The following is a 22,515-nucleotide window of genomic DNA, read 5'->3' as shown; positions in this document are numbered from 1 at the left end:
ATTCCTTCGTGTCAGGTTTTCCCTTTGGTCTCCCTAAGACACTGCTGCAGTGGAAAACCTTTCTCTCCAAGTAGTTTTATCCCACTTAATTGCTCTTTAAAATGTGCTTTATTCCTTGCTAACAATATAGCACCGCTGTGCTATATTAATGAATTTGTAATTTAAAAAAGGGGGGCAGGGGCTGACATATGGCAAATACATGCTTTAGTTCTGGTAAGCACATGATTTTGAAGATAAACAAAGCTGTTTCCTTATCCTCAGCATGTACTTATTTTGTTTTGCTGATAATGAGAAAAAATTAACACTGTTAAACATGATTGAAAACAGCGGTATCCTGTGAAATTAATGTCTGTGTGAGTGACATTGAAAGTCTCTTTGCTTCTTTGCATTTACTCTTAACTAGAGTTCATTTACAAGTGTCAGATGCATTAAAAAAATCATCCTAACTTCAAAAAGTAGTTTCAAAGCTCTCTAACCTTGTTTTCTTTTCAGTGTTGCAAATGCAGAAAGACCATTATTACCTCTCAAATGAGTATAGCTAAAAGCTATTTTTATTAAAAATTGGATTCTATCAAAAAGTTTCCAAATGATGGAAGAGTTTTTTAAAGCATTTTATAACATAGATGTTTTACATTGAAGTTTGTAACTACTTCCGGTGCTCAGGTTGGAGTACATCGTAGTTCCAAAATTTTGTTTTACAAGGAAACTTCTGTAAGTCTAAAAATTGAGGGAAGGCAGCGGTTATTCTGCTAGTCTACATCTTAAATTACATCTTTAATAAAGTTAGTGGAAGACTTCTCAGAAGCCCAAGACTACATCTGTCTGGCAGTGTTTTGTTTAGTAACTGGTCCCCTGACCCGGAGACTAGATGTCAGACTGCCCAAATCCATGTTGCGTAGCCCTTACCCGTAGTTGTGCTGCGCTGTGCACCCCATCACACACGTGCCCTTCGCAAAGACCTTGCTCTTTGGGGTTAGGAGTTCCCAGAACACCTTCTGCACCTACAAGATAACTGTGCACTTAGATTATTATGGATACGCAGTACATGAGAAGCTAATCTAGGTTGTAAAAAGAAGAGCCGGGATGAGGAGGTGCTATGATGGGTAGCCCTTTCTGAGGCTGAACTGAGGTCAGTGGTCTGACCAGAAAAAAGTTTGGGCACCGCTGCCTTACAATACCATTACAGAAATAGCATTGTCTCTAATTCTTTTCTGAAGCTTTCTAGCAGAGTGTCTTACTGAGGTCATGGGGAAGGAACTTGATGCCATCAAAAACAGGAACCTAGTTTATAAAGATCTCTGGCATAACCTAGGTCTGTTCTCAGTTTAAAAGACAAGACCTCTTTTAATACAAAGCCCAGCCTCTGAAGTGGCTTCTCTCCACCAAATCTGAAAAATGTCTTTGTGCCATGGAGTTGTGGGAAGAGAGAGCATGCAATTTGAGGACGTTTTGTGATATTTTTTTTCCTTTTAAAGTAGAGAGGTGATATGTCCCTCGTGTATCCCTTCTTAGCTGTTTCCATGGACTGAGCTGTAGATGTAAAATCTTTTGGGCCTTGTTAATGCTATGATGTTCTCCTACAAAGTGACTATATTGTGAACAGCACAGAAAAAGCAGCGGGTTGTCTTCTGCTTCTTCATCATGCTTCTGATTAATGATGTCTAATTTCTTCTAACACCTCTCATACAAGGGTTCTAGCTCTGCTCTTTGAAACAGAGGTACAACTATGACAGTAATTAGATCAACTCCAGTGACTGAACTTGTCTGGCTCTCCCCAGAGGGATTCTCCCGTTTTGCTTACATCAGTGCCTAGGAGCAAGAGAGCGCTGTGCAGAGCAAAATATGTTATTTAGCTGGAAAAGTGGATTCTGTTGCTGCACTGGTCTTCTAGAGAAAAAGTGTGCATGCTGAAACCCTTACTAATCAAGTTCCAGTCATTCAGAACAAACTAAGCTAATTGTTGTCAGTATTTTGCGGATGAGTTGAGGCAGCAGTGCTTTCAGCATTCTTGCATGGTTACCGCTTATCACAAAACGTGTTTTCTTGTAAAATAACTAGAGTTTCTCCATAAATTTGAATGGTGTGACATGAATTTCTCCACTGTTATGAAAAGCTTTTCTTTGCCTACATTTAATAGTGTCAAAGTAATGAAATGTTGATAATACAATGATGCGCTATTTTACAGTATTGTCAAGGTGACATTCAAATAAGCAATGAATCTTTGCAAGACAAGATGTGGTCTTGTGGTCTTGCAAGACAAGTGGTGTCCACCCATTTTTCGGATAAGAAAAGCTGACAAAGACTGTAAAGGTTCTGCTGGAGATCCATTAGTAGTCACAGGAAGGTGATACTAAACCTTGATCCGTATTTGAGGAGTTGAGTTTGTATTGTGCACTCTGTTTTCATAGCTGCCATGTCTTTAAATCTTCTGCACAGATCTAATGATACAGGAGCTTTGTTCTGTCTCATAGATCAGACTTGAAAGGGTAATGTACAAGTGTCTTGCTGGAAAATGTGACTAGATATGATTATTTGACAGTGGGTACACTTGCTATGGCTTAGAAGAACTAGGAAAATGTACAGCTCAGCCTCAGGTAGTCAGCATTGTCCTAAAAAAGGAGTGCCCACTGTTTGAGGGATTCAGTGTTTCCCAAGACAGACCATGTACTTAATTATTGCCTTGCTGTTCAGAGCAGAGATTGGCTTTCTAAACGATGGGATTTTCTTTGGGTTCTCATTAAATGTTGTATGCCATAGTGTGACACACGATATGCCCTGCAGTGTGTCATGTGCTATGATGCTAATCAACATTCAATACCAAAGGAGGAGAGCAGCTGCTCTGCAGTCAGCATGTCTGAACAGTCCTGCACCCAGCAGGGTATCGCTTAATTCACGCTAATGGATAAAGAACTGGCCTCATAACACTTATGTAAATGAGGCTAATGATCAGGGAAAAAAATGCAAACTAGTTTTCATTTATTCATAGAGATAGGTGTAATTAGAGGTAATAGCTAGATCCAAAAACTTGCTCTCCAGCGTTTATTTGTTGATCGTACAAAATGTGAATGGCTCGTTCCACTGTTTGTCTCTTGTGAAGTTAACTTCACACAGAAGTTGAAGTATGTACGCCCTTAAATTCTCATTGAGAGAGTTACAAGGTTTAATGGGGAAAAGCTACAGATAATTGCATCTCCTAAACTTACCTCAGTCATTTTCCCTGTGTGGTAATGGATTTCTATTGAAAATCCACTGCTGGGAGTATCAGCATATTGATTCAGTTTTTTTGACCTTTTCACATTAGCTTCACTGTCTTCTGTAAATCAGAGAAATCAAGAGGAGGCAACCTGTCCATTGCAGTTGTGCCAGCTGAGTAATAAGATCATAATTAGGTATGAAGATCTTATTTTAGCATCTAGGCTGTAAAGCACTAGCTGCCCTCTTCCATTTCCCCCAAGTGTTCTTCCTCTTCCTTGTCCACGAAGTCTGTTGGCTCTCTCACAGGTGTGTCATCCCAGTGGCACAGCTCACACCAATTGATCATTCATGTCTTCAAGGATCAATCAGTTATGGTGACGTAGCCTAATGGTATGAAGCAGGAGTTGATCTAGCTGCAATTTTAACAAGTCGTCATCTACTTGGGTACTTCAGACAGTCCCGAGTGCATGTTTCTGATCCTACGTTACAAGCTGGCTTTGGCTATGCAGATTTTTCTACCAGTAGTCTTCCCAGTGTGATGTGTAGTGAAGTAAATCCAGCCTTAATCTCATTTACAAGAGGAAGCTGAGTAACACTTGAGGCTCTGTGGTCCCGACACAGAGCCAGTCGGGGTCGGTATGGGTGTTTGTTATTTTCTGTAGTTTAATGTGGTGCAAACTAGCTACATAAAATTCTGCAAGAGCTGGTTTCACTCCCGCTGAGCGGGCACCTCGCTGGACCTTTGCATGATAACTAAGTCTTGCCAAATTTTAGATATTATCAGCACACCAAGAGTTGATTGACGAAGGACTTTCTAATCCAACTGCATAATGGCACCAAGTTGGTTGAGAAAGCAGTGGCAGTGCTCAAAGCCAGATCAGGATCCTCCATTCTGTAACTGAAGTCTTCTTAATGAAACTGTAGCTAATTTAACTAGATTGTCTTTAAAACCTTTTATCCTTTTTTCTTTTTTTTTTTTTCTTTAACATTCCCATTAGTAATCTGTTAAGGTCCTCTTTCCGTGAATGGAGCTTCCACCAGTCTAGGGGTGTGTAGGGGATATCTGCTGATGAAAGCTGATCATCCAAACCTAAAAAGTGATGCTTTCCCAAATCCCTGCCCTGCTCTTTGCTGGAAAAAAATGTTTCTTGCTTTAAAACTTGCCTGGTGCAAGGTTCAGAAGGGTTCTTGTTATGATGTGGAAGTAAAGTCCAGGCCAGGTGTCAATTGATTGCATTTACAAAAACAATGTAATTATCACTGAATTATCACTGACTCATTACTTCTGCATATCAGAGAAGGAGAATTATGAAGGAGTACCACTGAAGAGAAAGTAGATGATGACTGAGGAGGGAGGGATGTGTAACACAAAAATCCAAAGATTACATCAACCTTGGAGAGTCATGTGTATATGGCTGTTGTGAAACATTTATTCTCATCTTTCCTCTGCTTACTAATTGTCTTAGAGTTAATCTTGTCTCAGCAATAATTGCTGTAGACAAGAAAGCAGAAAAATAATTTTAAGGTACTAAATTGTCGAAAATTTAAACTAACACTAAACATACATGAATATTCTCAGGACTTTTTATAGACTCTGTATGTGATGATTGCCATTTGTCAGACCTGTAAAAATGCTGTGTCTTGACAAATCACCTGTCAGACATATCTGAAGTCATATCAAGCAGCTCTGATATTCACAGGTTTTACTTAACAAAACCTGATTTGTCAAAATTTAGGGGTTTGCCTTGAGTTCACATTGCTATCTCAAATATTTGTTTTCAAAACCTGTTTAAAAGATACTGAAGCATTATGTAGTGGAAAGGTTGGATGTTTTCCTGCTGTCTCATCCTCAAAATGATTGCACCTTTTCCTTAGAAACTGAAGAATTGCAGAAATTAATCTTGAACTATCTTTCTGAAAGTGGCCTGACACAAGTGGATTCCCTCAACCTCTGATGTTGGAACTCAGCAACGGTGAAATGCTTCACTTCGTAGTGGCTGAATGTAAATATATTCTTAAAAATAGGGGTGAGCTTGTCTGTTCTAGAAGCATGCGTTGTCTGTGGCCATAGATTGCATTAGCACTTGTTCACTTCCATTAAATTCTGGTACTCTTTCAAAACTAGGCATTATTACTTCAAGGCTACGCATCCGAAAGAATCCATCCTCCTGAGCAAGCCGGTAAGAAAAGCTGGGACATGCTGGCAAGCCCAGGTAGGTGTAGCTTAAGGCTGGGAGGCTGCCAGTTGAATATCAGGTGTCAGGTATTGTCAAGGAGTTGCTGTTTCAGCAACTTAAGTCCGTAAGGACTTAAGGATAAATGGAGGCTTGTACAAAGGTCACTCATGTCAAGGGTACCAGTTGAGTGTTGTTAAAACAACCTTCATTTGTACTGTGTGCTTCATACGTACGATTTTCATTCTACTATGAATAACCTACAACCTTTTACTCTGAAAATATGCTTATATATTCTTAAGAGTCTGCAAACATTTCTATAAATACAGTTAAGAAAATACATGTGTACTGGAGGGTCCAGACTTGTCTATACTAACGTCATGTTGGTTGATGAGGTGAAGCTTGATATTTAGGGGATTTAAACTGATTTTCCCTCTTGTAGTTACAATTAAATATCTTGCCAGTTGATGTGGAAAGGGTAATGACTGCTAGCTAAGAAACATAATTAACTGGATTTCTATTTGAATATTTGTTTAACTGAGATCATCATTATTATCCTACTGAAAACCAGGCATAACAGACATTGCCTGTCCACTTGGCCTTGAACCTCAAGTGCAGTGGAGATGAAGAGAAGGAAAGGAACACTTTTATGTCTCCAAACACCTGATTCTAAGCATCTAGCTCTGTGGCGAAGGGAATACTTTGAGGAGAAATTTGACTCTTTCAAATGCCTTTGGACTGTGAGTCTACTAGGTCTGGGTTTTTTAATGATCTAGCACTTGCCTAATCTTTCTCCTCAGTTCATACCTGCGTGTCCCTTATCCCACGGGACTTGGCCAGCAACTGAGAGAATTGCTGGTGAAGTCAACTTCCCTGGCTGCCTTTTGATGTGGTTTTGATGTATCAGTGTAGTTATAATAGCTAGCTACTGACCAGGAGTGGGACCCTCCCTCTGGGCTTTCCTCCCATCCCCTCCCTCGTACTGACAATTGTGCTCAACTCATCCTGCAATAAACCAGTTCTGGGAGCTGAACCAGCAGAGAAAAACTAATCATACTGGGGGGGGGGGGGGGCGGGGGGGAAGCAGCAAAAGGGGGGGAAAAAAGGAAGAATGTAACCTCCCAAACCAGCATTCTTTACTCTGTTAAGCAGAAAGCCTGTTTGGGTTGCCCAGAAAACATGCTGAATCATAACCCTCCTAGGAAAAGAGAGCGCAAGCTTAAACCTTGCATGTTTGCCCCACATCTTATTTGGTCATACATGGTTAGATTAATGTTAGTAAGGTGAAGTTTGATTTTTATTTGCGCAGGCATGTAAATGGGGGCTCATCTGTTGCCCATTTTGGGGTAATGGGTTACATTACAGCACTTCCATTGGGAAACAACACAGTGGGAATTTTTTTAGCAAGATGCCACCTTACGGAGATTTGTAACGCATTCAAGAAAGACATGGGAGTGAGGGGGAAACTTTCATGGCTGTCATAGAAGGAACTTCAGTTAGGTGGAGGACTTCTCTTATTTGCCTCTTTTTTTTCTTTTTTTTTTTTTTCAGGGTAGGAGAGAATAAGAAGGGGAAGGAGGAGATTTGAGTATCATTTCTGCTTTAAGGCAGTGACAAAGCATGGAAACTCATTGTAAAACTATGCATTAGTGTTTGGAGTCAGGGTGTTGTGGATGCTGCCTAGTCCATGACAAGCCTTCTTAAGCATGAAGAAAAACCTAATAAAACCCAAGAAAGCTACAGTATCAGTAGTGGCAGAGAGCATGAGCTGGCCAGATAGAAGAGTGATGAACCTCTGTTGAGGTAGAAGCCTACCCAGCTTTGAGCTAGGGTCTTTGTTTGCTGAGCAAGAAGTGAGAGGACTGTTTCCAGGCTTACCTGGCTGGGATAATTAGCCGTTGATCTTTCTATGCAAAAGACTGAAACACTTATCTTTTTTTTGGTGATGCCTTTTGGTAGTTTCATGGCCTTCAGTCTTGACAGCTCATCAGTCTGGTAGTCTCTCTCTTGCAGCTGCTGTACTAAAGCAAGCCAATAAAGGTGTAATGCATCTCGTTATCCACCGGACATTTTTTACATCCTCCTTGCATCACTGTGTGCCTTGAGGATGGCCTGTGAGATTAATTTGTGTGTTGGGTTTGCGTGGCAAGGTTTTGGTAGCGGGGGGGGGGCTACAGGGGGGGCTTCTGTGAGAAGCTGCTAGAAGCTTCCCCTGTGTCTGATAGAGCCAATGCCAGCCTGCTCCAAGACAGACCCACCACTGGCCAAGGCCAAGGCAATCAGCGCTTCTGTGATAACATATTTAAGAAGGAAAAAAACAGTTAGGGAGAGCTTTTGCAGCCGGAGAGAGGAGTGAGAAGATGTAAGAAACTCTGCAGACACCAAGGTCAGTGCAGAAGGAGGGGCAGGAGTGCTCCAGGCGCCAGAGCAGAGATCCCCCTGCAGCCCGTGGTGAAGACCATGGTGAAGCAGGCTGTCCCCCTGCAGCCCATGGAGGAAGGATGAGGGGGTGTAGAGATTCCACCTGCAGCCCGTGGAGCCACCTGAAGGAGGCTGTGGCCCGTGGGAAGCCCATGCTAGAGCAAGCTCCTGGCAGGACCTGTGGACCCATGAAGAGAGGAGCCCACACCAGAGCAGGTTTGCTGGCAGGACTTGTGACCCTGTGGGGGACCCATGCTGGAGCAGTCTGTTCCTGAAGGTCTGCACCCCATGGAAGACACCACACTGGAGCAGTTCATGAAGGACTGTCTCCCATGAGAGGGACTCCATGCTGGAGCAGGGGAACGATGAGAGGAGTCCTCCCCCTGAGGATGAAGAAGCGGCAGAAACACCGTGTGATGAACTGACCGCAACCCCGATTCCCCGTCCCCCTGTGCCCCTGAGGGGGGTGAAGGTTGAAGCCGGGAGTGAAGTTGAGCCCAGGAAGATGGGAGGGGTGGAGGGAGGTGTTTTAAGATTTGATTTTATTTCTCATTCCTCTACTCTGTTTTGCTTGTGACGATAATTAGTGAGTGATCTCTCCCGGTCCTTATCTCGACCCATAAGCTTTTCGTTATACTTTTTCTCCCCTGTCTAGTGAACGAGGGGAGCGATGGAGCGGTTCTGGTGGGCACCTGGCCCTCAGCCAGGGTCAACCCACCACAATTTGGTAAAACAACCTGACAGTTAATCTAAGTATTTGTACTGTGCTGTGGGTATGGCTTCTGGAAAATGGCAATGTAGCACTCTGCTGGGTGCCTGTTTCAGTGACTGCTAGATTTCCCTCCCCCTATGGATTTTAGGCAAGAGGAGGTTACCACAGACCTTTGCAAATCTCATCTTTGGCTTAAAACTGAGTTTTGTTCTCTCTGGATAGAATGTTGCAGCAGTAGTAGTAATCTTCCATGTCAAACTTTGCCTTCACTTAAACTCAATCATCTGGCTTTTTTTCCTAAGTTTAGGGTGTTGAAAAGTATTGCCAGCGACAGGGCAGACTGAGTGTGACCAGAGCGTTACTCACACAACAAACCTATACTCACAAAGGGTTTGAAATTTGTTTTTAAATAGTAGTTTAAATATTTGTTTAAATATTAGTTTCTTTACATGGATGCCCCACTCCTGGGGTGAGTCTCCCTTCGTGTGTGTATGTGTGTTGACCATAGTAGAAGAGCCACATAGAGTTTGCACCATTTCCATTTTTAATCTAAATCAATTTCCAAACCAATTTAGATAAATTGCGAGGAGTTCTTCAGAGGCAAGGCCTGAGAATGGAGCTTGACACAGATAAGAGTGACATCATTCATCATCCGCACAGGCTTTGGCACAATACTTGGCTGAAAAGTCCCTCAATAAGCAAACAGTGCATTAGCACCGGCTCTGCAACACCTTCCCCATTGCATAATGGTGTTTGCGCTGGGGTGTTATTAAAAACCCAGGCAGCGATTCCACCCTGCGTCAGCCTCTGCTACCAGCAAAGCGTTGCAGGCGCATGTTGTTGCAATGCACTTTGTTGTGCCTTGTGCAGCCTGGGAAACGGGGCGCTAATTAACCAAGGGTGTCAACATGGATAGGAGAGCCCTGCTCGCACCCATCAGCCGGTGGTTGCGGCAGTATTGTGGGCACCCGTGCAGTTACCCCTGCTCTGTGTGACTGTGGGCTGCGAGGAGCCAATAATGATAAAATCAAGATTACTGTCTTCAGAAAAGCCTGTGGGGTTAAGAGTTTCCAGATACGGCAACAGACCTGTTGGTTCAGGAGCAAGTCCTAGCCCGATCCAACAAGAAAGGGCATTTTAATGAAACTTTAATTCTTTGCAGCTGAAGCAAAGTAGGATCATGGTTTTAAAAGGTATGTTGGTCTTCAACTTGGAGACCATAAAGAATAAAATAAACCTCTCTTAGACATGCATTCCCAACACGCAGTAGCTGATACCGGCCAGTCCTCAGGCCAGCGGTAGCTGGTGTAGCTCTCCGTAGCAAGCTGTTCAGGCTCTGTTTCCCTCCTTGATGCCTGGTTGCTAGATGCCTCTGCAGCTCCCTGTGCCATTGTTTGGTGGGTGAAAATAAAAATGAGCATTTTTATTATTCTTTTGTCCAGTGCTACTTGATTGTCTCCTGATTTGTTATCTGACGTTAACATTTGGGGCGTTGTCCCTGCTCTGTCAACACTGAGGCAGGCAGAGGGCAGACTGTTAGGATCACAGGTAATGCAGCAAAGAGGAGAGTGGAAACCAAGCACCCTGACTCAGTCACAAACCTGTGCTGGGCAAAAGTCATCTTCTCCTTTTAATTTTTTTAACTTGTTGCATTTCACATGCATGCTTTCTTTTAATCCCTGTGTGTCTCCCTCTCTGTTGCATATGATCTCTTGTCTTTCACTTGCACGTCTCCTACAGAGCTGTTTTTCTCTGTATTTTTAAATGTTATTTAACAATTGTTATTTAATGTTGTTTAAAATTTGGCAAAGATTCACACTTTGGAGCCATCAGAACTCACAAGGTGCCGCCTCTGTGCCCTTTCTTTGTAGCCTCAAAAAAGAAAATAAAGGAGGACACACAGTCAAGAGGCCCCGATATTATCAGTAACAGCAGTGGTCTGCCTCTGCTCCCAGCAGCATGTGGTGATCTGCTGTTTGTGCCAAATTGCCCTGTTGGGGTGGGCAGGAGGAAGTGATGTTGAATGGGGAGAGCATGAGGAGGTTTCATCTATGGCTGTAGGCATGGAGTGGCACAAAGACGGGTGGCCTAGGGTCTTTCAAGGCTTCAGCTTTGTTTCAAGGGCATCCAGTGTGTCAGGTGTTTCCTGTTGATCATATATAGTGGTAAAATTGTGCAAACTGTTCCCACCTACAAAGGTGTACTTCCACCTCATGGTCTTAACCTGTGAGAAGAGGCCTAGGGCTAGGTTTGACAAGACACTCAAGTATCTAAAGATGAAGGTGGATGGCCACAGGGGTTTCTGAACACACTAAGGTGAACATAGTTAAATTTCACTTGTCTTGGAGCATCATGTAAAGTGGTCTTGGAGGTCAGGCCATTTATGCACCAGCTGAGCAAGACCCTCTTGCCCTTGTGTTTGCAAGGCCCACGACTCCCAGTTTTCCTAGAAGAGGGAGGGAGGCAGACAACTGACCCTGCAGCTCCACAACAGTCCGACCTCACAGGAGTTGGTCCTGTTTCTTCCTTGCTCTAACACTGGCAGATCTGGGGAACTAAACCAGCATTTTTCACTGGGCTGGGTTTTCCAGTAGATCAGCTCAGACCATGGTGGAACCACTTTCCATACTCTGGCCTCTTTGCTCCCTTGAGGCATAGACCTGGGGCCACTGAAGGTGGAAAGGACCTTGGTGTGCTGTAAACACGTGCTAGAGCTCCCTGCGCTGTAGCCTGCAGGCAGGACCATACATTGTGGAGTCGACAGTCGACGTCCCTAAAATTCCTGAAGGCATACCCGCCTGCATCAGGCACAGGCTTTGATTTGTGCATAACACCTCAGGGAGCAGTTGTAATTCCTGCTCCATGAACTCCTCTTGTGCTGTCAGAAACATGCAAAACCCTTCTTGGTTTGTTTTGTTTCAAAACACAAAATCTGGTTTATTTTGAATAGTTTTCTCGTTGACTTCTCTGAAAGAATTATTACTCACAGATTTTTTTTGTTGTTCTGGCTTCCATTCACCTTACTGCATACTTTCACCTTTCATAGCTGACTCGCAACTTTTTATTTTAAATGAACGGGTGAGATTATGCTTAATTAAACTCTTGGAGTGGAGGTGGTGATGATCATTAAAGGGTGATGATGTAGAGGGTGAACTCCTCTGTTTATCCATAGAACTAATCGGGCTTGAGAGGTGGGTGTTATGCCACTGTCCTACCCAGAGAAGCCGCCTCTGAAGCACAAGAGGTTAATTTGTTTTCTGCTCCTTGGTCTCTCTTCTGTGACTGCCAACAAAGGTAGCAATTACCAGTGATATCTCAGGGGATGTTCCCTGATGTGGATAATTGCGAACTGGGAAACCACACAGATAACACTTAGCGAATTTCTTACAGGCCAGAGAACACCCCTGGCCTGGTCAGTAGTACAAGACAGTTGCTACCCAGACTAAATTTGTACTAATACCTTAGGGCAAAAGGTTCCGTATCCATTACAGGTCCCTTGAAGCATCCGGTTGTTTGAAGGATCAGCTCTACCCAGCCGCAGTCAAGAATGTGGAACGTGCCTTAAAGGGCAAGTCAGTTTGTGCCTGTCTTTTTTTTAGCTTTTTTTTTTAGGCAACTTCTGTAGCATAGTTTCTGCTTCACATAACAAGTATGTATGCTGTCATATTTGTTGTGTAAAAATAAAAAAAAATCATAGCAACACATTTGTTCCTGTGGAAGCTGCCTGAATCAAAAGAGATAGTTAAGGAATGACTTTCACAATTTGCAAATGCCTAGGGGGAGTTAAGATAGCTGGTTCTTTACCCTAACATTCAAGGGTACCAAACGATCCAGCGTTTGAGCACTGAAACACAGCAATCTGAGATTTCAAAAAAAAAAAAAAGTGTAAAATAATTGACTACTTGAAACAATTTAACAAGGGCTGTAGTGGATTTAACAGGAGTTGTAGTGGGTTTTTCATTGCTGGTACTTTTAAATGAAAATCAAATGTTTTGTTCATGCAGACAGTAATTTTAGGAAAATCTTATGACCACATGAGTTCAGGCTAGAAGATTGCAATGGTTGTTTTTGGCCTGATAATCTTTAAGTGCATTGCCCAGAACAATATAGTAGTTTCTGTGTTCGAGCCAGAAAAGTCCGGGAAAAGAACAGTGCAGCCAACTATCTCTGTACACCCTCAAATACTCTGGTGTCAGGGAAAGTGTTAGCAAGATCGGGGACAGTTTGACTGCCTAGTAAAATAAGTGAGCGTCTCTTTTTTTGGCTTCAGTAGGCTCTGGGTCAGGAAACTTTGCAAATTAATCTTCAGCCGTTGAGTTGGTTGTGTTGCAGAAGTCCCCAAATGAGATTCTCCTTTTTTCAATGTGCTGTGCAGACGCGGTGAGCCCTCGCTGCGGGGAACTACTAAGAAAAGGTCAGGCACCCCTGGAAAAGGAGTAGACAATATATGCAAATTGTTGGTATTTAATTCAGTCGTGTAGTGGGGAAGAATAAACATTATTCCTGACATTTCCATTTTTGATTAATGATGAATGGAGTTGGCAGATGTTCAGCTGGCCACCAGATGGGGTCTGCTCAGTCCAACAAACAGAATAGAAACAGTCTGGGTCTTGTAAAGCCAGCACTGACAAAAGCTCTGACAAAATCTCTAGTTCATCCAAGTAATACGCCAACTTTGACCTCAAAACAACTTAGCAGTTTAAGAATGGAGGTAGTACAACCAGCGAAACTGCTTATGGAAGTGAAATGGGGTGTGGAAGGACTGGAGCTGGTTAATTTGCTGGAGTTTCAGCAGTTTTGTTCCGCTGCAGGAGCCACAGACTGCGGCTTTGATGTCATGGGGCTGGATCCGTGTGGGACGTCCGTCATCCACCTACACGTATCACTGTAAGGTCTCTGGGCACATCTCATGGCACAGCCGGTTTGTGATGGGGATGGGCTGTAATGGACGGGCTGTTTTTAACGTCGTTAACCCAGGATAGGCTTTGCGACTTGAGATCAGATAGCCCAGTATTGGTCCCGATCCATCAGCCTGCCTTTCCGTCTGGCTGCGTCTGGCGATAGTTAATCAGCACACGGGAGGGGGGGGTGAGGGCTCTGCCCGGTCCGCCTCGGAACTCGCGTGTGCCCGGCTGAGCGCCGGGTGGGTCGGGCCGGAGGGGCGCAGCCCATGGGGACGGGGACGCTTCTCGGAGCGCCTCTGCCCGCGGCACTCGCCGCGCCTTTACCCGTCAGGGCCGGGCTCCCCTTAGCACCCTGCGGGCAGAGTCATTCAAATTTAGAAGAGTGAATTTAAATTCATGCAAATTCGGTTCCTGGGGGAAGCGATAAGTGTCTGCGAAGTGCCCCGTCGCCCTCCCGCACGGCGGGCCCGGGCAGATAAGGCGCCCTAGGCCGCCGGACCTCGGGTGGGTGGGTGGGGGGCGGCCGGGGGTTTGGGTCGCTGCTGCCCGCTGCTGCCCGCTGCTGCCCGCTGCTGCCCGCTGCTGCCCGCTGCTGCCCGCTGCTGCCCGCTGCTGCCCGCTGCTGCCCGCTGCCCCTCGCAGCGGGGGCCGGTGGGGGGGGTGGTGTTGCCGCTTTGACCCCGAGATGCAGCGCGAATAAATTCCCTTTGATAATGACTTCCCAAGGGAGACAAAGAGCGGGAGGGAAGAGGAAAGAGGAAATTTGACCGCGGTGTTCACGGTTACATTCACGGTGCCGGAGGGGAAGCTGCCCGCCAGCCTTTGAAGCCAAACCACCCGCCTCTCGGGGCTTTTTATGCCCACGCGGCGGGGAGGTAAAAGTGAGGGCTGGCAGTTGTTTGTCCAAGGACGTTTAGAGAATGCCCCCGTAGCCCTGGGTGTTACTTTTTTGTGCATGAGCTGGGGCTCGGACGCCTCTCTCGAGATGTGCCAAGGGAGGCAGTGATGGACATAATGTCGTTGTGGTCCTCGGCTCCGGATTGATTTTTATTATTTTTATTTATATGCAGCGATCTAGAACAAACGTTTCCCCGTCCTTATCCGAGTCATTAATTGCTCCGTGCACTTCGATGCCCGGGCAGGGTCAGCCCGGGGCGGCCCGGAGCACGGCGGAGGGTGGGGTGGGAAATCTATTTCGGGCGTAAACAAGAACAAAAGCGTTGTCGCTAAACCACATTGTCCGCATTGCTTCTGCAAAAGCTTGGTCCCCTGGGTGGGCAGGCGGCGGGGCCAGCGACCCTTCCTGCCTCCAGGTCGGTGGCAGAAGCAGCTTCCCCCCTTCTCTCCGTCCCTCCCCTGCCTTGGGCAGCACTTTGAAGGGACGATCGCTAGTGGGACAAATTTCTCCCGCCGCCTGACTGAGGAGCGGTGAGGGGCGCACTGCGCTGGGGTCGCACTCCTGCCCCGGCGGGGGACGCCGGGGATCGGGGGTAGCCCCCCGGGGGGCGGCGGGCGGGAGGTGGGAGGCGCTGCCGGTGCCGTTCCGGGGTGCGTTTGGGGAGGAGTGCTCGGGAGGGAGCTCCTACTCCCGCTTGCAGCCCCAGGGGAGGGGAGGGGAGGGAGGAGGGCGGGGGGCGGTGCAGGTAGCTGTCCCGCCGCGCTCCCAGCAGGCGGGACGAGGAGGGGAAGCGGCGGCGCCGCCCGGCAGGGACAGGGCAGGAGGAGCCCCCCCCCCCCCCCCTCCCGCGTCGCCGCCGACGCCCCTTTCCTCGGCGGGTCTGTGACTGGCGCTGGCCGCTCCTCCGGACCTGCCCTGGGAGGGGAGACAGCTCCGGCCCGAGGTGAGCAGCGCGCCGGGGATGCTGCGCCCTGCGCCCCTCCCGCCGCCGGGGAGCTGCGGACGCCTCGCCGGGTCTGTTGGTCTTTACGGCCCCGGGGACAGCGGAGAAAGGGGCTCGGTTTAAACAGCGAGTGCAGCGGGGGGGCTCGGGGTCGGGTCTGCAGCGGGCATCGCCTCTCCTGCGCCTCCTCTCCCGGCTCCGCCAGCAGCCTTGCCACTCTGTCGGTGCTGTAAAGAGGTAATTTGCGGTTACTCGTATCCGCTCTCCCTCGCGGCTCATCCGCCGGACAGGCTGGGTGGGGGCCGGTGCCTTTATGCAGCCGGTGGGAGGCCGGAGCGGGGGGACGCGGGGGGCTGGGGGCTCCTCCGACCCGCCCCAACGTCCTTGAAACTTGGGCAGGACGGGAAAACCTCCACCTATCCTTTAGAGAGCTCTGCCTGCTGAAGAAGGCATCGTCCCGGCTCCTCCGAGATGAGCGCGTATGGCTCAACGTGTCTGTCAGAATAAACCGGGCTATGCGCGGAATTTTGTTTTTAGAACTCCAGTCTTGTGACTTAGTGAACACTTTCTTGAAGTGTTTTCTCTGGAAACTTGTCTCAAATGAGGGCTGTGAGCCCTAACAAAGAAGGGTGTTGTTCGGGAGCCAACAGGTGACGGGGTGAAACCTGAGTATATGTGTACATTGGAGTAAAGTCTGACTGCTGTTTAAAATAGAATTTAAAAAATCAATGGGAGACTGTAAAAGGCAAGATTTCTTTCTTTCTAAATCTGTACACCCTCTTAAGGAGAGGGGGAAGCATCCGTGAGAATGCCGCTTCCTCGGCTAGAGGTTTGGTTCTTGCCTAACTGCAGCGTGCGCTTGTATTTCCATCTGCGCTACGCAGCGCCAAGCATAATACATCCAAATCAGATGTGTTGGCATGGGGCGATGCTTTGTCACAGTGCTTCCTCCTTTTGTTAATGCAGGTAGCCTGTCTTTGCAGTATGGCTCATCAAAAGAACATACCCTGAGACAGATCATCTGATTTCCAGTTGGAAAATTGATCTTTGTGCTAGCATGCTAGAGGAGGAAAGCAGTTAACTCTTCTGTCAGTCCTTGTATATTGGCTAACAAAAGGCAAAAAAGTTCTTACTTATAGGGTCCATCTAAATGTGTGTTGAATGAACAAGTATACAGGCTTCATTCCTTCCCCACTGCTCTGAATAGTAGAGTTACTCAAAGGACCCGAAAGAAGTTGCTGTGTCCTAGTGCTGATACAAATTCTGCTCATCAGCTCTGGATCCAGATTTCCCAAGTACAGAGCTATAGAGTTGACTGTAAACGTGTTACTTGTCCTGTAGCTAGGGAATGATCATTTGTGTAATACGTAATAGTTATTTTATTGTGGCTTATTGCTGCTGTATTACACCCTTCCTCTTCTAATGTAGTTATCGTGCACTAGGGATTAAATAAGCAGGTGAATGGGCTGGCCATGCTAATCTTAACTCGTTGAGCCTTCATTGTGAATGGATGCATGTGATATGCATCTTGTATCCCCTATAGCCTTGTTAACAAGCCTTCTAACAAAAAAGTTGTTAAACAATTTGCCCTGCAGGACAGAGTAAAACAGCAGGGGATGGGCAAGGAGATGTTTGTCTAACTGTGCTCACAAATCATGACCTCTTCTATCTGGTCAGGGGTGAACATAATCAGTGAGCTGGAAATCCTAGCAAAGGGATAACCTTCATACAGGGTTCAGCAATAGCTTTGCTCTAAGTTTGATATCCTAATATTTTATGTACTCATGGGTTTGTAATTAGGAGTGTAGTTTGTCTTCACTTCTAAGAACTTTGTCATAATACGGTTGTTTTAATACATCCGTGGAAAAAAAAAAAAAACAATTGCTTTTCTTTTTGAATCAAATTTAGCTGTTTAATTCAATTATGTTATTCAGAGTTGTCAAGCTGCCAGTGAAATACCTCCTTGGAGGCTATAAAGCTTTTTGAAAAGAACTGAAACCTCAAAATGTTCCGCAAACTTTAAGAAAGCAAAACAAAACATCCTTGCTGTGTTTTGTAGATGTCATGGCAGGAGTAGAAAGACCACCTTTCTACTCATCCCTTGGAAAGCATTTATTTTTTCAGCTGTTGTTTATATTCATTTGAATCCTCCTTAGGATGTAATCATTTTAAACAGATCACTTTGAAGGATGAGTGCGGTTGGGGGGTGGGGAGGAAGAACCCTGTCGTTTTAAAATGCAAACCAAATTACACTTGAGCAGGAGAGGAAGGAGAACTCCTAAACAAGCAATTGCTAAAATAGTTCTGCGGATAGCCTGCTGTTAAGCTGGGCTGGTTTAGAAACCTCACTCTCAGCAACAGCACGGTATTTGTGACATGGCCATATTGATATATGGTGTACTGTCAGTCATTTTATAGCTGGCTTAACATTAGCTCTACGGTAGTGTTTTTCTTTTAAAGTGAATGCTGTCCTTTGAGTGATCTCTGTTCATTGAGATTTATGAACCCTGCTTTAAACATTTCCAATTGCCTTATCTGGGGAGGAGCACTCTGACTGTAAAGTTGCGTTTTACAGTTGGAGGTGAGGTGTATTTTTCCTTTGTTCTCCACCAGCCATGCTTTCAATCTGTCCTGTATCATTAGGAAAATGGGCCTGTGGGTCTGTGGTTTTCTCTTGTTGGAGCTGGAGCGCATGCTGTCTGAAATGGATGGGTCAAGGGTGACCCAGGCAAGATCAGCCCCTGTGGAAAAGCAGCATGGTCTTTCTCGTACCCAATGCCTTGTCTTCCTTTGGAATTGGTACGCGCTTACGTACCTTTGCTATACTTGAAATCCCAGCATTACCCAGTGCTGCTTTTTGCCACATGGAAGTAGCATGTAGCTTTAGTGTTCAACAGTCCTCAGAAAAGTTAGCAAGTCTTCATGCATTCAGATTTTGGTTTGTTTCCTTGTCTTTCAAGAGAAGAAAGTAAGTCAGAGAAGTTAGGTTTTGATCTTAAGGGGAGGGGTTTTTGAACAATCAATATGAAGCAATTACTTAATTACCTGTGTGCTTAGGAGTGTTGGGCGTTGTGTGAACGAGCTGGGGTACACCCTGCTCCACTGCCCAGGGACTAGCAGAGCTGAACCTGTCTCTTCACCTAAATTACATTTCAGATCTGCTTCCTGCTGTGCGGTTGAGGTCAGGCTGCCTAATGAAATGTTGGCAAAGACGTTTCACCTAGTGACTCCTGTTCCTGGGTTATTGGGCAGGAGTCAGTTCTTGAAAAGTGATAATTTGACCAACATAGGTTCTCGTGTTGCAATGCCTTAAGAACTGGAAATAGCAGCTTAAGTGTCCGTGAGCGGTACATTATTGTAAACCAGATATCTACCCCTTTCTGAAGGGAAATTGTAAAACAGTTCATCTACTGCTAGGATCATCTTGGAAGGACTTGGGCTTCTCAATGATACTCATCGTAATCTTATATTTAAGAATTATTTGGGTATAGATGATGCAGGACACAAGCTGCCAGCTTGAGCATCCCTATCCGACTGCAACACTGTGCACTGTTGCCTTTTTTTGCTAGAATGAGTTCTTAACTGCATCACAGGTTTCTTCAGTCCCTCCTTCCTAGCACCCCAGTTTTATATGAGCAATAACAAAAACATACCTGATGCTTGACTTCATTTCCACTAGTATCTGGAGAGGGGAAATATATCACTTGTCTTACCATTTGTTTCTGAAGGAAATTAATTCAAGGGATGTAGCATGTATCAGGACGATCTTTCAATTTTAAATATATAGGATTATATGTCTTTCAATTTTAATTATATAGGATTGAGCTTTTAGGATTTAGTTTGGTTTTACTCACTTTCCTTGACGGAGGAAGGTGTAATATGGCGATGCTAAGCCCAGAAGCTGAGAGGACGGTGTAGTGTGGTGATGCTAAGCTCGGAAGCTGTTTTGCTAATCTTTTGTTGTTCAGCTAGAGTAAAAATTCAGAAACTTGCCTGACAGCTCACAAGCTTTGTAGAAATAGCCTGTTCTCAGAGGGGAGGTTGGCAGGTTTGCTTGCTCAATAAAATATTAAATGAATCTTTTTATAACAGTGCAGCTATGTGTTGGCATCTTAGCAGTGCACCAAAAATAGTGCATGTGTTTTCGAACCAGAAGTTTTTAGAGTAAAGTTAACAAACAAGTTAATTTTTTTGAGCGCTAGCCCAGAGGAAGAGTTAAATAATATCTCTCTTTATTGGGTGTGGGAATGTATAGATGTATTGAAAATGGGGGTAGATAGACTGTGTAATACTGAATATTGTCATTTCTCCGAGTTTGTAGCTTTGGATGCATGTGGCCACTTCTTATGGAGCTGGTTTGGGTTTACGTATTGAATCAACAGAGCCTGGCACTAACCAGTGCCTCACGCTTGAAGGAGGAGAAACTCCCGTTGAGTAACTAGCAGGATACTCAAGTACACGGTCTTAAATCTTTCTTCCACCTGTGATCTAGCAGCAACTTATTTTCTCAAATATGGTGGTCATGAGACTGGAAGTGTAATGTGGGACCCACCAGGAGATTTTAGATTGCTCTGTTTTTTTAGACGCACCAGAAATGTTATATGTCAAGGAGATGAAAATTTTTTATAGCTCAGATCTAGCACTGACAAAATCTCATCTATGTTTAGATGAATGGGTGAAAGAATTGCCTAAAACAGGGAAGGCACAACTCATGCGTAATGTTGTACTGTAAAAGCAAGCTTGTTTCTAACCCCAGCGGTCAGGATGTCTGTCATGGTAGGATACATCCTCTCTGCTTTTGGTTATCTGTATTTCACTGAAATTCCTGGCCTGAATTTCCTAAAAACTTCTGCTAGAATTAGTGTAAGATATTTATCTTAATAAGCTTTTTACTGCAGAATGCTATGGATGTTGGTGAGAGCTGCCTTTGCCAGTTTTAACCTAGAATGATCCCACTGATACTAAGCTTTGCAGGCTTCATGAATCAACAGAAGCATCTCCCTGTAGGGTTTTAAATTAACAGAATAATCATGATGTATTTTACAGAGTCTAATCTGGCATAATTGGATCTCAGATATTTAACTGGACCAACGCCCTTCCGCTCCGATACAGCTAAAACAAAGTTCTCGGAGGAATCCAGCAGACGCTCACTGCTCTGTGCCTACTTTGAGAAAAACAGGATGCTACTTGCACAACCCTCTTTCCCCAACAATTTCTTTAGTTTTTGACAAGTGGTCGTCATGTCTTTTGTGTTACTAGATTGGTGGTAGTGATGACTTCAGGAAGAGCTTGTGTCATTCCTTTTGTTAATATCTGCTCAGTGAGTCTCTCCTAGATACACCTACATATAACCTGTGATGTGAAACAAGCAGAAGTGTAAACGATGAGAAGTGTTAATATTGAAATACATTGTGGTTGGCAAACATGGTAGTGTGTGTCTAGTTTTCTTTTTCTTGAGTAATTTAATTTTCATAACTCTTAAGCACTTTTGAATTGCTTGTAGCGAATTGTAATGATGCTTCAATCATTTATTGTTCTGGGCAACACGAGGAATACTAAACTGTTGTAAGATCATTTACACTGATAATTAGTTATTGCATGTTCCAATTTATTAAAGCTCTGTTAATCTCTTCCTCCAGATCAATTGCTTGATGAGGTGCAGCTGAAATATTTAACGCTTCACACTTAGGCCATTGGAGATGGAGCCCAAAGCCAACAATCTTGTTTTCGGGTGTCAGCGAAGCTCAACGTCTGATGATGACTCTGGCTGTGCCTTGGAAGAATATGCCTGGGTCCCCCCAGGCCTCAGACCAGAGCAGGTACCAACTGTGCTTCTGCTTTTTTAAAATAAGCCTTGTAAGGACTGTGTAAGGGAGTGATAGGCTGCCTCTACAAGTCTAATTAAATTCTTACAATGTATAAAACTTAAATTTGTCTAGAACTCTTCACTTCTTGTTTTGTTTCCTATTCCAATGAGGCTGTGTTTAGGGGGCTTAAAATCCTCAACACCAAGGAGTTTTATGTTCCAAAAAAAAAGTTCCCAATCAAGATTTTTCAGTAAATATTTGCCATAGAGGTATGTATCGTAAAGTCTAAAAGCAGCACAGAATTTTGCTTTCTCTTTGAAATAAGTTATTAGGTTAAATTAAAGCTCATGGCATACCTCGTGGCATTGTGCGACTTGGCCAGTACTTCACTGCACTTGTACAACTCTTTAAATAATTGGGCATTTGACATCTAGAACGCATATGTTATTACAGCACACATAGAGAAAAGTGTTCTATCACTGTGACAAGAAGTAATGTATTTTACGCTTGTTTAAATAGTTGTATGCCTGCCATTTGTTCATGCCACAATTTCTCTTGTATGATCTCTGGAGCTGACATTTGTGGTTTGGTTGAGCTGTTCCTTCCCCTCTCTCCTTTATTCTTTATCTTTTATAACATCATGGTAGAGGAAATAAAAGTTAAATTATTGATGAGCAAGTTGCTACAGGAGATCAGAATGAACCTCTCATGGTATTCATTTACTTGATGATATTGCAGCTGTGCTGAAGCTGTGTACTTGGTAATACCCAGAACTCAGACTTGAGTGTGAAATGGGTAGAGTGGCTTTGTAATGTTTGTTCATGGAGGCAGAGCAACCCTCCTTCAGCTGGCAAGCTAATACACTCCATAGTTAAAAACGGTGCAAAAGATGTCTCCTTTCTGCTATGCAGAGATTTTCTTAATCATGAATAAAGCAGCAAGTCAGCAGGAATGGCAAATAATGGGCTATTTTTAGGGAAACTCTTTTTATCACTTAAGCATATATAAGAATTCTGATGAATCAGACCTTAAGGCAAACAGCAAGCTAACGTTCTGCCAGAACAATTAAATGCCCTAAAATATCCTCATAATCCAACTAGCTCAAACTCACTAAAGATTTTTTTTCCCAAGAAGAATGACTTATTTTGAGAACAGTGCAATAAACTTGAGAAAAGGGCATAAAGTATCTTTAAAGCTTCATTTCTTACTGCGTGTCGTTATCTTTTCTTGTAGTTTCTTGAAATACAGTCAGTAGTAAGTGGACTTACAGTAGACTTCTGATGTTTAAATTTTGGTTAAATGAAGACCAAGTCATGTTTTGTACAACCTTTCCCATATAATTTTGATTGCTTCCTGACTCAAGTGACTGATTACTGCTTCTTTTTCATCTGTCTTGCACTGTAATAAGCTGTTGACCTGAGCATTATTTAAATCTGGATGGCAAGTAATATTTTTGCCAAT

The 22,515-nt window shown here is 44.5% G+C and overlaps 1 protein-coding gene across 2 annotated transcripts in view; it reads left to right on the top strand.

Moving 5' to 3' along the window:
• PRICKLE1 (prickle planar cell polarity protein 1) overlaps positions 1–22,515 on the top strand; it is a 67,107-nt gene that overhangs the window by 36,630 nt on the left and 7,962 nt on the right. The window contains exons 1-2 of one of the 2 annotated variants that reach the window (XM_054810797.1): positions 15,198–15,247; positions 20,887–21,066. In XM_054810797.1, the coding sequence (XP_054666772.1) occupies positions 20,947–21,066 (120 nt within the window). In that variant the 5' untranslated portion in view covers positions 15,198–15,247; positions 20,887–20,946. Of the gene's footprint in view, positions 1–15,197; positions 15,248–20,886; positions 21,067–22,515 lie in introns of those variants that run through there. The other variant, XM_054810788.1, reaches the window with a different exon arrangement.

The sequence above is a fragment of the Grus americana genome, chromosome 1 (genome assembly GCF_028858705.1).
Source record: "Grus americana isolate bGruAme1 chromosome 1, bGruAme1.mat, whole genome shotgun sequence".
Classification (NCBI taxonomy): domain Eukaryota; kingdom Metazoa; phylum Chordata; class Aves; order Gruiformes; family Gruidae; genus Grus; species Grus americana.
The sequence above is the reverse complement of the archived record's forward strand: the minus strand, read 5'-3'. Positions and strand labels throughout refer to the sequence as shown.